Raw genomic sequence first — 16,213 nt, 5'->3', positions numbered from 1 at the left:
CATAAAACATCCTGCATCGACATCAAAGCGGCCTTCCCACGACATTCAAACCCGAGTCACTCTGAAATACCTGAGCAGAGCCAGCGAGTCTGTTGGCCCCGAGGGGCTGGCAGCACCGAGTCCCCAAACATTCCCAGGACGCCCAGCATGTATGCATGTGTGTGTGGATGCGGGGGCCGAGCTGTGGCCCCTCTGGAGGGGGACAGGCGTGTGTTTAGACAGGGTCTCCCTCTCAGGGGATTACGCAGCCTTAGGACTGTGGCAAGCAAAAGAAAACATCACATGCTAGGCTGCCTGCTGCATAAACAGTAGCAGTGAGCGGTGGCATGTGGCCACGTCGAGAGCGGAGACACCGAGAAATCGTCTCCACATCATTTACCCTCAGAGTTTAAGCAGCATTTGCAAAATTTTTGAAATTTGTGTTTGTGCTAACCTAAAATGCAAAAAAGCAACTGCTGGCAAGGAACACCAGAAATTCGAAAAAGTGTTGAAATATTGCAAAAAGGTAAATGCAACTAGAAACAGGATAAAAAAAGGATGATGTGCAGAAATCGCGTGGCTTTGACGTCTTTTATGGTTTGTTTTAGGTGCCAACCAATATGTTTTTTTCAATTCCTATACTGGTATCAAATATTAGTAATCAAGGAGACCAACAACCGATATTTAGAACCATTGACTGTTTTTATTTAATCTGTAAAAACCAGCTGACTAGAAACACAGAAAATTCTAAAAAAAGTAAAATAAAATTGCAAATAAGTTGCGAAGCTTGGAGTGCAATGGACACAACTTAAATGCTGACATGCAGAAATCGCGTGACCTTAATGTCTCCTAAACTACTGACGTCAAAATGAAACTCTTCCAAAAGTAAATAGCTGCTTTAATAGTCATTACAACTCTCAGTTTCCACTGTCCAGCGTCACCAAGCTCTCCAAAGTGTTAATACATTTGTTTGTTACGTCTGTTTTAGATGAAGTTGTATTTTGCAGATCGTCTGAAATATTAGGGTAAAATTTAGGATACACTTAGATAGATAGATAGATAGATAGATAGATAGATAGATAGATAGATAGATAGATAGATAGANACTGTGTGGGAGGAAGCCGGAGAACCCGGAGAGAACCCACGCTGCACGGGGAGAACATGCAAACTCCACGCAGAAAGATTCCGGTGCCCCCACGGACGCGAACCGGCAACCTTCTTGCTGCGAGGCAACAGTGCTACCAACTGCGCCACCTTGCAGCCCATATTTAGAACCATTAGCTTTATTTATTTAATCTGTAAAAACCAGCTGACTGGAAACACATAAAATTCTAAAAAAAATAAAATAAAATTGCAAATAAGTTGTGAAGCTTGGAGTGCAATGGACACAACTTCAACGAATAAATGCTGACATGCAGAAAATCGCGTAAACTTAAACTAGTGATGTCAAAATGAAACTCTTCCAAAAGCAAATAGCTGCTTTCATAGTCATTACAACTCTCAGTTTCCACTGTCCAGCATCACCAAGCTCTCCAAAGTGTTAATACATTTGTTTGTTACGTCTGTTTTAGATGACGTTGTGTTTTGTATTTTGCCGGTCGTCTGAAATATTTGGGTAAAATTTAGGATACACTCAGATAGAGTAAACGTGAAGTTATTAAACCCAGAAATTGTACATTTTCCAATAAATGGCTTTAAATTTTGCAACGTATGGCACCATCATGACACCCTTCATTTGGACAAGAAAAAAAAATCCTAAAAAAGATGATTTTGATGTTTGGGGTTTCATTTACAAAGCATAAAAACAGTTCCGCTCATTAAATGCACAGATTTCTGTCCCATACGGTAACACAGACTCGCTGCTTTTATTATACGTGGAGCAATCATGAATACTGTCTTGTGTCACTCATTCTGCGCCAAGAAAAATCCTGGATAGCAAGTATAGGTTTAATCTGTCCAAACATTGTAGCGAGCTTTGATTACGGGTCTGAAAGGCATCGATTTACCAGAACGCTCACGTCGATGAACTCTGTCACGTATTGTTTTTGCATACAATCCAGATTTAATGAGATGTCGACTTTGTAACTCAATATTTTTTTGCCTTATTACTCGAGCGAAGCTGTTCTGTTGGCAGCTCCGCAGGCTGCTGTTGGTCCAAATGGCACTGAGGGGCAACACATGAGAAGCTTCAGCATCCAGATGTGAGTCACACACAGCGCTCAGGATCAATACGGGCCTCGAGGATCGACCGGTCCAAAATAAAAATCACAGCTTCTTCATCATCTTCTGGAAGTAATTTCTCGATCGGTGCTCAGGATTGATTGAAAGCAGCTGAAATCTCGTCAGGTTGGCTTTTAAATAAGAGTTTTACAGACACTAATTACTTTATTTTATTCACCTACTTTACTATTTTTAAGGAGTTAAATTGTATTTTACTTTATTTCCATGATTTATGTTTTTCAATGAGTCTAGTTTTAATGTCACTCTGTTAGTTTGTGTATAGTTTGCAGCTCTTCAGGCATCTGCAAAGCTTTAACCTACAGCATATGGAAGCATGAAGTTTGATTGATTGATTGATTGATCGATCGATTGATAACCTGAGTTGAGGGATTGAAATCTGCACAGTCTCACCAACAAAATGTGCAACTGCCAAAACACAAAAAGTGTTATTGTCAGAAAACAACAGGAGTTTTGTGTTTAGTGTTTGTAGGGGTGTAATTTTACCCCAAACCGTGGTTTTTATCTTTATTTTTTTCCCCTAAATCTAATCAAGTAGTTTTGGTGCCTAAACATCAGCAAGTATTTATGTTGCATGAATGAAAAACAGCCACAAAAAAATGTGAGAAAACAGTAGAAGAAAATGAACATAAGCGGCCACTACAATGAGTTTAAACAGGTGTGTGTTTTAACCCTGTTTTTACTCTCTGCACACCGAGCAGTCTCTGGGTGGTTCTGCTGCCGTGACTTTTTTACTCACAGCACAACCATGGGTAAAAGTAGAGAGAACTCAGAAGTTTTTATAAAAGTTTTAATGCCATCAATAACAAAAAAAAAAAAATAGAAAAGATGAAAAAACATTTCATTTCTTTGTTAATTTTACAGGCAACGTGTACAACACTTTGGTGCTACCAGTGCTGGACATACAGTGACTATATAAACTACAGACATTTTAGTTCTTTTACTTGCTTTTAATCAGTTCTAATTGGTTCTTGTCTCCTATTCGCTCCGTGTAAACACTGCCTGCAGTTCAGCCTCGCCCCACATTTTTTATTTACCAAGTAAATGTTCCCAGTTGAGTGACGAATGGCTTCACAGCTGCGCAGAGGAGTGACGATTTTTTGTTTTTGTTTTTCACAGATCGTGCAAAAGTTTTGGGTTTTTTTTGGCTCATTTTTAAAATAAAGTGATCTTGATGAAATATCAGTTTTCAAACTTACATTTGGTCAAGTTTCCCAATGAAACAGTGTATCGCAAAGGAGCAGTTAAAAGGACGGTCTGGAAGTTGAAAATCTGATTAATGGTGTCATTTTGGCGATTTAAAAATAAAATAAATAGCATGTCTTCCCAGCAGGTAGGGTTCAGAACACAATTAAAAGTAATTTCAGTGGCTAAACTTTACCACATATTTCTGTTGCATAAATAACAACCAGACCCAAAAAATGACCCCACATTTTTGGTCAGGTGACTCGTAGTTGAGCTACAGAAGCTGGTTGAAGGTTTGTTTTGGGTAAATTTTAGTTTTGTCAAAGTTAATTTTGACAAAATGTCACAATTTTAAGCTTGGATTTGGTCACAGTTGGTCCTGAAGGAACAGCATGTCACACATGAGGAGTTCAAGGACCGTCTGAAAGTTGAAATTGTGACAATTTTTTGTGTCTTCACAGTTTCTGGTTCTGGTAAATTAATTTAAGTAATTTTGGTGATTAAAAAAAATACAAAACAAAACACAATGTGTTTAAAATCCAACATCGAACCACAATCTTTTCCTAAATCTTAACCAATTAGCTTTTACATAAGCAAGTATTTCTGTTGCATAAATAAGCACTTGAGTCACTAATTACTTTGATTATATAAAAACTTGTTTGGAAAGTGTGTATTTATGGGCCTTTTTTTTTCTTTTTTTTGTTAATAAAGTGATTCTGACGAAATGCAACGAATTTGAGCTTAAATTTGGACAGACTAGTTCCTGGACTGTCGAAAAGTTGAAAATCCGATAGTTCACTATGTGTTTACAGTTTGTGACTCTTTGAAATGGTGTAACTTTGGTGACACAGAACCTGAACCAGCGTCTCCTGGGTGACAGCACTGCCACCCATCTGATTCATCTGCAGACATCTAACGTATCTCACAAGCAGCACTTCATCTGTGCTGCAGTTCCACAATATGACCAAATTCCTCCACATAATTCCTGAGCATCTCTCCGGAGGACAGTAGAGGCATGTGAGTGGAGGGGGAGGAGGGGGCTGGGGGCAGATAGCAGCACATCGGGCTGCTAGAAGGCCCGTCCGGCTAAGCCCCAGCGGTGGCGGGTGCTGAGGTCGTGAGGCGCCACACGAGCTTCGCTGGAAAAAGGGCCGCAGGGAGCAGGTGCGCATGTTAATGAGGAGACGGCAGCTGCTGCCCCGGGCCGGTCGCCCCCTCGCCTCCCCTCCTCTACGTCTCCCCCGTATCCCCACCGCCACTCCTGCCTCCTTCCTCTCCGTGGCACCCCATCCTACTACTGTCCTCGAGTCTGGAGGGAGGCGAGCACCCCGCGCTGCAAAAAAACAACTTATTAACTCACAAATGAGCTGTTTTAGAGTGTTGTTCATCTTAATACAGTCGAGTTAAAGGTGCATTCCGTAAAAATATGGCAGCTGGTGTGTGTTTTTCACACTTCTAACATCTGAAGTTGGATATTTTTTGCAGCGTTGCGATCTGAATGGAGACCCCCCCGCCCGCCTTCCTCTAAATACTTGAGGAGCGAGCGAGGAAGAGAAAGGACAGGGAGAGAGAGAGCGAAGGATGAGTGGGTCCATTGTTTTTCCTCCCCATTCAGAGCTGACCACAGGCCGGGCGTATTCAGCTGTTACACCTCCTCTTTCCTCCTCCCCCCAAAAAAAATCTCTCCCCGCATCTTCCTTCATTATATACGGCTCATTCCTGAACTGTCCCCCCCCTTTTTTATTTCTGATTTCACTTCCTCGGTTCAAAGCCGTACAGTTGCTGGCATCCACTTCCCTCCAAAACCTCCCCATTCGCCCCACTTCTCCTCCTCCTGCTCTCCATAAACCGCCTCCTTTTTCAATTGTAAGACACCACATTTAGATTTATAAAATCTCAGCCGACTGCTACCCGAAAAACCTTTTCTCCTCCAAAATCACTCCAAGCTGCGACTTTTTAGCGGTCGGCGACGTTGGAGGCCGAGCGCAAGCCAAAGAAAAGCTTGAAATCCAAAACACACACACGAGCAGAGGGACAAACAAAGGGAGAGGAAAGGAAACTGGTTCGGTTGGGTTTTTAAGGAGAGGAAGGCAGAGAAAGAAGGCTGCTGGCTGAGGAGGAATCTCGGTGTCTCCTGTCCGGATTTTTAACCTCAATAAGGGACACGCTGGCAGCTTCACTTTATGGTTTTCTGCAAAAAAAAACGTGCACCAGCTTTGAAACCGGTGCAAAAAAACAGCCCAGCGTCTCGCACCGAGGCCCAAAAGGCAAACAGACGGAGCCTTACCTCGGAGCACGTGGACCCTACTGTCCAAACACACTCGGGCTGAGGTGCTAGAAGCAAGTCGACCGTAGCACACGCTAGGCAAAGAATGCTAACAGTTTGCTCTTTAACTTGGCGAGAGCCTGTCAAATACACGCTCAGCACAAAGCAAGCTTTTTACGGGCGCAACTGCCCCGATAAGGGCCCGAAACGGCAAGACAAAAGATATTCAACGAATCTTTTATGGAGTCTTGGCTGCGTTCAAAACAAACAGAGCCAAGCAGCTGCTCCAACAAGAGAAATGTGCCGGCGTGGAGGGCGGGACGATCTCGACGGCAGCAGGTAAACTGGGGCTGCTGGAAAGGTAAATAAAGAAGGCATGAAAAGAGGGGCACAAATCAGACGCTGAGCAAATATCAGGTGTTTGGGACGTATCGTATAACCGCAGGACAGCAGTGGAATTATCTCCAGCGGTAAGGCCGATACTGTTATTATCCTTTCTGTCATCCCTGCCCCAGTAGCCCTCATTGTTCTCCTCGGCGCTCACTTCTGGGGCCGTCTCTTCTTCAATTGCCGCCGCAGTAGCCCGTGGCAACAGGTCCGCGCCGCCGATGGGATGCATAACAGCGCCGGGCGGCGGCTCGAGCCTGCAGCAGATGTTGTGGTGACATCTGACCCTTGGCCAGGCGTCACTCTAAAGGGGGTTTTCCTCAATGTCGAGCCAATCTGCCATCTGCCATCTTTTTTTTTTTTTCCTGAGGTCACACACAGATGGGGACGTGTAATATGTAGGCTGCACATGTGCACTGTATACAAATAAAAAAAAGCCAGAGTGGGCGCACAGATTTTGGCAGCTGTATGACTCCCACTTTGGATGCTTTTTAAGGAGCTTATTGAATTAGGTTGTGCATTTATTCAATTATTGTGTCGTGTAAAGCTCTGTGAGACGCGGGGTCGGTGTCTGGTTGCATTTCTGTAAACAACATAATTGGGAATATTTCAGGGTAATACTTTGTTTTTTCCAGGTTTCAGCAAAGTATGACCCATTTTACACTGTTAGCTAAAGGGAAAGTCCGACGTAGGTTTTCGCATTAGTCATAAATTTTTTTGATTATGACTGCCGTGACTATAGTAACTACTATGATCACACAGCTGTTTTTTGTTTTTTGTTTTTAACAAGTGTTCAGGTCATAAATAAAGTTGTAAACAGATTTTCTGGGAGGAAAAAAAACACTTAGATACTGATAACGACTGTTGCACAGGCACAACTATTATTCCTATGAGCTCTCGATTATTGATAAGATAAATGAAAATGCAAGTCACAATCTTCTAAAGTGATGTTTTTAAAAACAGTTCATGACGACATAAGATGCAGAAAAGTGAGAAGCTAAAAGTAAGAATCACTTGGCACTTGAATATCATAATAATTGGTCCATATTTTTTTAGATGGTAAAACTAAATACAAACACAGGGAATATAGACTGAGAGAGAGTCATCAAATGTCCTGGCGACACTAAACCCAGTTTTGCTGGTAACATATAGCCCAGTGTGGCACTTCTACAAGATAAAACCACAGTCTGGGTGCAGATTTTACCATTTAATTCTGTTTTTATCTTCCAAATAGGTTCAAGTAACCTGGAGTTTTTTTTAACACTGGTGTGGTTGCCTGAACCCTGTGCATCATGCATTGAGATTTTAGCAATAGCACTGTTTTTATGTAATTGCCAAGAAAATTTGAAGAGAACTTTTGAAATAAAAGCAAAAAAAAAAATCGAATTAGGCGTGTTTTCATGAAATGCTTTGGCGCAAACAAACTACGCTGAGTTGTTTTGACAGAAGGTGGTGGTACAGGCTGTGCTTCGCATGGCTGTAATTGAGGAAGAAACCGCCCAGAAGAAAAAGAAAAAAGCAAAACTTGGGCCGACTACAGAGAAAACTGGAGAAAAGTCTTCACATTGAAAATATTTTTACATGTCAGATAGCATTGACTATGCAGAGAAGAAGCAGGAACAGCTGATTGAATTATTATTATTATTATTATTATTAATATTATTATTATTATTATTATTGTTATTATTATTGCTGAAATAAGGAGTTTCCCTCCTATGTGAATCACAAACTTTTTTTTTTTTTTTTTACATTTTTAAAATTTGGGGTTTTGTGTTTGTTTGTGCCACTTCCATTCACTTTATCTATTGCAATACATCAACATGTGCATAAAATAGTTTATTGATGCATAGCCAAGCTTTCAGATCTTGGATTGGACGGTAACTTGTGGTTTCATGTCACTGTTTTTTCTCAGGTGTCTCCTTGAGGAGCTTTCAGCCGGGAGTCAGACTGTGTTAGTGGAGCATGTTTGTACCTCTGACTCCCCCTTCCCACCACCCCATCTCATTTCCTGGCCGTTTGGTTCTGTGCCGGGGCTAAGTCCCTTTTATTCTTGTCTGATCTGTTTTAAAAGCATTGCCCAAGGGGGGACCTCTCTCTCTCCACACTTCCCTCCCTCTCTCTCTTGTCTTTTTCCCAGCGGCTAACCACAGTGACAACTCTGCCGTCACTTGTGGGGGGAAAATCAGCACCAGAATGTATGCCTAAATTGAAATAAAAATAGCCCCGATCGCTAAAACCAAACCTGGCACAAAAAAAGAAAAGAAAAACCCAGAGGCTGTTGTTTGTTGTGGAACTGAAAACCAAACCGAATCCCGACTGGGTTGCAGAAATTACAGGGGAAAACGCTCCACCTCTTGCCCTCTCCTTACATCCATCCTCGTGTTCCTTCCTCTCTAATCGTACAGGAGAGCTGACCTGCTCGCCCACATCTGGCAGCCTTCATTAGAGACCCTGTTTATTTGGGAGCCTTACGGACGCGGCCCATGGGAAAGAAAACCAGCTCGCCCTCATCCAGTGTGTCTGGAGAGTCATAGCAGCTCTAATGACTTCTGCCACTGCCTACTTTACGAGGCTGGGAACCACTTAAAGGCTTCACGGGTGTCTGAAGGTGCAGCTGACAGTGCAACCGGACCCTCAGGTTGTTACTGTGCATGTCGGCTGCAGGGTTTGAAACAGAGCAGGAAAAAACAATGTCCCATCATTACATCCTGGATGCATTAAAACAACTTTAAAGCAAACCAAAAAAAAAAAAGAAAAAAAAAAGCGTTCTGCACTGTTGTTCAAAAGTAAAGACATCTGCATGTTGCTGCTGTAAATAGATCTGCTGAGTCTCTTGTTAGCACCATTTTCAGCCCTTGTTCCTACATTGTACATGGAAAGCAGTCGATATATTAATAGCCCCAGAGCTGTCAACGGGATAAGTTAAGAGCGAGACTCACCACCAAAAATACTTCAAATATAAGCTGCAGCCTTAAGTGCAGGTTTTGAAAATGAAAAGCAGTCTACAACTATTTTTTTTTTTAGATTTTATTTGTTTCCATTATAGGAACTGGGCACCAGTGGCATAGTTATGAATGGGAGAAAAAAGTTATTATCTGTTTCTGTTATGTAAGTATGTACTGAAAAATATGACAGATTTGTTTTAATAGTTTAAATAGCATGATGATTCTCAGGCATGTTTAGAAGTCACATGGAGCATCTTTCTTTTATTTTTATTTATAAATGGATGCACGGACATTTATTTGTAGAGATAATGATGTCTTCAGGAGGTTTAGGCACACAGAATGAAGTTCATGTGGAAGTGGCTTAAACCTGCAATCTCTCCAACGACCACCAAGGGGCGACTCCACTGGCACATGTCTATGAGAAAAGTGTGTCTACTTCTAACTCGATTTGTTACCAAAGTAAACCTTTTCCCAATGAGTTTATGGTCTCGATCACTTGCTGTAGGCCTACTTCAACACAGCACAACGTTTTCTTTGTAAATTTTTGGCCAAATTTGAGGAAAATAGACGATAAAGCAGGGTGTGTTTCAAGCGTGGCGACCTTGTGACCTGCAAGTCGCTACTCTACAACTGTGCATAGTGTTGTTTAATTTCTACTGTGTGTGTCCAGTTCCAAGATAGCGAACATTCAAGGACTTACTGTGGCTACATTCATCTTTCGTATGCAGATTACATTTAGGTCACATTATCTAATATTAAAAACATCATACTGTGTGTTAAGAGTTCAGCAAGGACTCCAAGAATGAGCATGATTTCACCTTAAACAGTGTCTTTGCATCACACCTCTCCTTGCACACCTTCTTTCAGCCCTCCTGTGTCCAAACAGTTTAAAACGCACGGGATGAGCGTCCAATATTAATATACTTGTAGTATTCACAGTTTACACAGTATGACTCACTGTGCTTCTTGCATAAAGCAGTGACCGCCTACAAAAAAACGATTTAAGGGTATTAACCACTCACATCCAGTCCTGCATCTGGGCTTGTACAGACATGTGCTGGAGTTTGTAACCTCTGAGGAAACTTTCATTTTTCCCTCCACCGTGTAACAGACACCCTGATCGGTATCAGTCCTGCGATCTGCGCTGCTGTTTAACTGAACAAACTGCTGCATCGCGCTACAAAAGGCATCACTCTCCAATCTCCCAAATATCCTGTGAGTGAGTTTGTCTCGGGCAGCGAGAGTGACTGAGAGCTAAAAGCACACCTGGCAGACAAAAGTCGACTCGCTGTTTCTGTGTGGAGCTGAATGGGCAAAACCACAAGTAATCATGGGTATTATGGAGCACGCCGCTGTGTGGGTGAGTGCACGTCCCTCTTAGTTGTTATACTATAACCCACAGACAGGTGGTCTGGCTGAAAGAACATAAAAGAAATGAGGAAGTGTGGTCTGGAGTAAGCACAGCGTCTTTGTCTCAACACACACACACATGCTGACTGTCCGTCCTCGTAGCCTGCGATCAAAGTTTATGTGATTTGTCTTGGCATATGCCAAACAGGGAGGCTCGAATATCACTAATCCCCGGCGCTGAGGTTCCCCACCACCAAGTCGCTTCATTCAGCCAGAAGTCTCCTCTCACCAGGCGGACTCTCGCCAAAGGGAACCCAACACTGGCGGCGGCGGCCATATAAAAGCCTCGCGCTATGTGCTTCTCGTTGTGTGATGATATGATCAGATACGGCACCTTTTCTTCCCTCGGGCCACTCCGAGGCTGTTTCCTGACTCTGAATAGAGGTGCGGGGGGGAGAGAGGAGAGCGTGCGGGGGAGGTTAAGATAGACTCATCTGACCGGAGCTAACAGAGGTGCCATTGAAGAATGCCCAGAACCGGAGAGACAAGGGCTCACTTTCATTGAGGTGGATGTATACTGTAGCAGTCGCACATACCAGCAGGGAATTAATGACTGCCGGTTATCTGAGGCAACGATCACTGGAGCTCTCAAATCAGCGGCACTGAACTTCTCACATTTTCAGACCCTAAACGGCTGCCGTTCAACCCTGAAATCCCAAATAGTTCTCACATTTAAGCATCAAGATCAGCACATATGAATGCAAGCGCAGGTGTGTCGGCCATGTTTAATGGAGGTGAATCACACTAAGTCAGCTTTGAGGCTTGGAGAAGACTTCAAAAAGCTCATTTTCAGAGGTGGAAAAGGCCAATTTAGTGATGATTTTCAACACTTTTCATCCACGTTAGTGTAAGGGTTTAGCATTTTGGGAAATAGCACTTTATTTATTGATTGATTCCTTTTTGATTGATCGATTAGTTGCTTTATCTTGAAACATGCTCATCATTATTCCCCAAAGTCCCAAAGCACATCCTCAAATGTCTTGTTTTGTCCACAACCTAAAGACATTTACTTTAGTACTACAGTTGAAACCATAAAACATCCAAATTTGCAAAGCACAAAACTGAGATTTAGACTTTTTTTACTGAAAAAACTACTAAAACTGATTCGATTATCAAACTCTTTGGTGATTAGTTTAATGGCCGACTACTAATCGATTCAATTAATCGTTGTGGCTCTACAACTGCCGGATAAAGACCATCTGACGCAAGAGAGCGCTGCAAATGAACCTCGAGATACTATATACATAATCAAGAGTCAAGCAAAGCCACAGACACTCAGGAATCCGAGGCTCAAGGTTTTATGTGCAGCAGGATCAGAACCAGCTCATTTGCTTCGGTTTGCAAATCGAGTTAGTTATGCGGTATCCGTCCAAACTGGCCTCATCCATAAAACCTCCCGTCCTTCATCTGCCACGCAAACCTAAATCCTAAAAACGCCTCATCTGATCACCCTGCTATCATCAGCCTGTCAAAGCCCAGTGGCATTTGTTTCACCGCTTTGACTAACTAATGATGAAGGTATGTGATCTCTCAGCGGCGTCCTTCCTCGCTGTCTCTCATCTCTCTGGGCCTCTGCTGCTTTGATTCTGGCCATTGTGCCACTGGAATATGTGAGTTATTCTTCCTGCTCTGGACTGGCTCGGCTCTCTCTCTCTCTCTCGCCGGCTCTCCGGCTGCTGCCAAGCCTCTACAGTAAATGAGAGGCCTCCTCCAGGCTCTCTGGAGATAAACTTCAGTCAGGATGTCATTGGGCCGGGCCAGATACGAGGAGGAGATGGTATTTATGGTATGGCACGTCAAGTAGGCATCTCTGACAGACTATATAAAACTGAAGAATCCGCTGCCACTTGCGTGACCTCGGCATAACACTTGAGTTCGAGAGCGGCGGCTGTCTGATTGAGGTGAAACCAAATCGTAATTCTGTCAAGAAGAAAGAGAAACTCAGAGGGGGGGGAAAAAAAGTCCTAACTGCCTGCTTTCATTAGGAAACGCTAACATATTGTGGAAATTCATCCGTCACCGGGTCAAGCAGGATATTGTAAACAGATAACTGTTGAAAAGTAGTCCATCGGTCAAATAATGCACTCGACACTGTCAGACCTTTAACACCTTTCCTCCACGCCAAGCTTCAAACAGGATCCACCTGGTTGTGATTATTTCTCGCTGTTCCTGTCCCGGTGATGCCAGCTGCGCCGCTTTACAAGAGTTGCGCTGCGTCAATGCACTTAGCGTGGAAGTCATTGATCTTGAAGTACGTTTTGCAGGAAGTTTTACGTAAAAGAGTGACGTTAGTAGACCTTTCTCTGGGTTTAGGAGCTGCAGGGTGGAGATACAAGCGGGTTTGTTAACCTCTGAAACGGCTTCGCTTTGAAGATCAGTTTACGGGTAAATTAACCCAGTTGAGTTGTTAATGTGTTTTATGGTTCTGGAGGAGATGAAGAAAACAACTCTGGTCGTGTCATCGTGGTTGTCTCGACTCTACTTAGTGGAAAATGATGTGTCAGAAAGAGCGCAGGGTGTGAGAAAGAGTCGAAAATGAAGCAGCGCTATTGGTCGTAGGGCTGGGATGTGGGAAGCTGTCACTGGGATATTTTCTTCTTCGGTGATTTGCAAAAAAAAAAAAACAGGAATTTTCACCAGATGACTTGAATAACTGCATCTGTGGTGACTTTGTGGTGCTTAAAAATGGTAAAACTGCTTAAATGGTCAAACAAATTGCATTGTGTGGTGGCAACAATTACAAGAACACTTCAGACAGAAACCTCGTTTTTGGTCGTCTTTTCTGCAGCTGAAATACTTCCACACGACTGACGCTGCATTTCTTTTTTGCAACCAAATCTTCCCCGTCAGTGTTTTTCTCCCGTTCCTCGCTCATTTTGCTGTGCACATGTGGAACCTTCGCGCCAACAAACTTCGTGTCTTGTGAATATGAAGTCTGAAAAAGAAACTCAGTGTACCCGAGAACCCTTAAATCAGACTAAATGATGTTATAAACAGACTTCTCTTGTAGATTAGTCATGGAAAAGGAAAACCGTGCGAGTTTTTTGTATCAAGCAGCAAAAAAAAAGGTTGCAGCATGAGTTTGAGTCGACGTGCCTTACTTACATGCACACATCGTGATGTTGAGGCTGAAATTATAGATTGTGCAGCCACAACTGGTTGCAACATGCAGAGTGTACAATCCAGAGCTGAAACTCAAGGATTAAAGGCCTCTCCTGAATTAATTCTGACCTTTTTTTTTGCATGTGTGTCTTGTCAAGTTACTCAACTTTCTGCTACAGTAACAGCAGAAGCTTTAAAGAGCTTTTGTTAATGATATTAAACTGGAAATCAAACTCAAAAAGCAATAAATTCTGCATGTGTTGTATCTTAAAGGTTGAATTCTTACTCAGAATTTCAGAAAACTTCAATGTTCTCCCTGAGCAACATTAAACCCAGCAAATATAAAAGCTTTCACAAGAGATCAGATGGATTAAAGTCATTAATTAAACTCTAAATGACTAATTTTCAACAATCTGCTCGATCTCGAGGAACCTCTGAACCTTCCCGACCTTCTGATTGTACAGTGACAACTAACACAATGAGAGAGAAACACTGAAACACACAATCACAAGCTCAGCCCTGCGGTGCCCGCTCAAACCTTTTCAAAAAAACCTCGCGGATGCCCATCTCCATGTTTAATTGGAGAAAGTCTGAGGAGGAGCAGGGGCACAATGATGGCTTTGTGGCCCAGTGAGGAGGTGGGGGAGGCGGGAGTGTGTGATTGAAGGAGAGGTGGGGGTGGGTGGGGTGGGGGGGAAATACACAACTACACCAAATTAAGATGTGGCGTGGGGCCAACATGGCTTCTCAGGTCTTTTAGTGACCTGGCAAGGCCCAAAATCGGTCACCGAAATCTGCAACAGCGAGTCTGCTCACGCCAGGAGAGAAGCCAAGAGCGAAGAAGGCTGCTGTTGTAAAGAGCAGAGAGCCGAAAACACGAGGACAAAATGCAGAACTTGTCTCCATTTTTTAGCGGGTTAAAGAACATCTAGCCTCTGCCATCTGTCCAGGGGGAACAGAGAGAGAAGGGAGCACTGAGGGCCATTGAGGAGGAGGACAAAATCCCAGGAGAGAGGAGGGGGCTGCTGGTGGTGGTGGTGGTAGTAGGAGGAGGAGGAGGACAGGGTTTGAGGGTCTCTCTGGGAAGCCTCACCCAGATTAGTCACACAGAATTAATCGCAGCGAGAGAACAATGGTCGCCGAGCTTCTGGCAACCCCAGCTGTCGCTCCGTGAAAGAAAAGAAAAACAAGATTTAGGGGCTGCGAGAGTTTTTGGCTGCAGAGGGGAGAGTGTGGCGGCTCAGTCTCTCACACTGTGACCCCTGTCCTCATCAATGTCCACTCATTTCTGACCATTTGCCTCCCAGGAATAGCACCAGCGGTGTGAGCGCTGCTCCTTTTAGAGCCTTCACATGGCAACCACAACAAGCTTTCACATTCCACAACCTCTCCTGTGCAGGTATTCATCATCATTTATTGGTTAAAAAAAAAAAAATCCAGCTGTTTAACTTACTTGCACTCTCCATTGCCATCCGGAGTTGCTTCACACCTCCCCTGGTTCAAACACGACTCCGTGGGCATGGAGCATCTTAGACCTGCAAATGCACACTTTTAATACACAGCTTCTTTGCAATTTAACAATAAATTCAGATGACGCTGCTTCTAAATATTTGCTTCTCTCAGGGGCATTAGAAATGGCACACTCCATAAATGTGAAGTCTAAGTGTGACTCTTGCCACCTCAAAGTGCCAGTTTTTGTGGTTAAAGACAAAAAAAAAACGGGACTTGACACCAGTTTGGCAATAGCTGTGTACCATTTGTGGAGTAACATAGCTTTGCAATAATATAAAAAAAAAGGAAGGAAGAAAGAAAAAACCCAGAATCCAAACTGCAAAGGCATGCGTTTACATACAAGTGAGAAAAAGTTGAGTGTTTGCTGGAAGTGAGCAACAGCTGCCTGCGCAAAGGAAAGAGGGAAAAGTGCACAAAGTTCTGGTCCAGGAGAGTCGGTTGGTGAAAAGACACGTTTATGATAATGCCAACAGGTGCAAGGAAATCATAAAAAAGTTCAGTCGGTGGAAGTAAACTGGCAGCAAACTTGCAGGAGGGTTCAGAAAAGTTTGGAAAAACGCTGCGCCGCGGTTGAAGTCCAGCGCGTCTGAATGCAACAAGTTCAAATCAGAGTTTAAACTGACATTTAAAGAGGAAATGAGCAAAGTAGACCCGATTTCTGAGACGGGAAAACTAGTAGGAATCTCTCACTACTCACCTCGTGTTAGTCCTATCAGCGACAACAAGAAAGAAAGTTTCACAAACAAAATATGCATTCCTTCTGGTTTAAAACGATTGTACAAATCCACGTGGGTTTTTTCATAGATCCGATATAGTGTCTTCCTCTTCGACAGGTGAAAAAAGGGGAAAAGGTAAAAAAAGAAAAAAGCCAATTTAGTTCATCCTCGAGTAGATCCACAGAGAGTAAAACAGTGAAAGCGCGTCTGGACTCCGAGCATGAGATGTTGTCACTTCAGGTCCCGGCTTGGAAATGATCTGAGGGACGCGCGTCTCCATCCGCCTGCGCCGCGCTGCGCACCGAGGGGCGGTTGTTCCTGCACAATCCCACAGCCAGTTACCCCCCCAACCCCCCCAACCCTCCCAGACAGGCACAAGCTGGAGGACCTGATGAAGAGATAGCAGAGGAAAGTTTGTTTTCGTTTCCCCGAGCGGTTTTTCCCACACAGTCAGTGGTTAATTAACACTTCTG

At 43.4% G+C, this 16,213-nt stretch overlaps 1 protein-coding gene across 2 annotated transcripts in view; it reads right to left on the bottom strand.

Annotated features, from left to right (window-relative positions):
- Positions 1-15,990, bottom strand: part of notch1b (notch receptor 1b) — a 58,329-nt gene extending 42,339 nt beyond the window's left edge. For both annotated transcript variants that reach the window (XM_008276419.1, XM_008276420.1), the window contains exons 1-2: positions 15,722-15,990; positions 14,966-15,047 (exon numbers count right to left, since the gene is read on the bottom strand). In XM_008276419.1, the coding sequence (XP_008274641.1) occupies positions 14,966-15,047; positions 15,722-15,779 (140 nt within the window). In that variant the 5' untranslated portion in view covers positions 15,780-15,990. The remainder of the gene's footprint in view (positions 1-14,965; positions 15,048-15,721) is intronic.
- Positions 15,991-16,213: the final 223 nt, after the last annotated feature.

The sequence above is a fragment of the Stegastes partitus genome, unplaced genomic scaffold (genome assembly GCF_000690725.1).
Source record: "Stegastes partitus isolate 25-593 unplaced genomic scaffold, Stegastes_partitus-1.0.2 Scaffold71, whole genome shotgun sequence".
NCBI classification, from domain to species: Eukaryota; Metazoa; Chordata; class Actinopteri; family Pomacentridae; genus Stegastes; species Stegastes partitus.
Note: the sequence above shows the minus strand (reverse complement) of the source record. Positions and strands in the feature narration are given on the sequence as shown.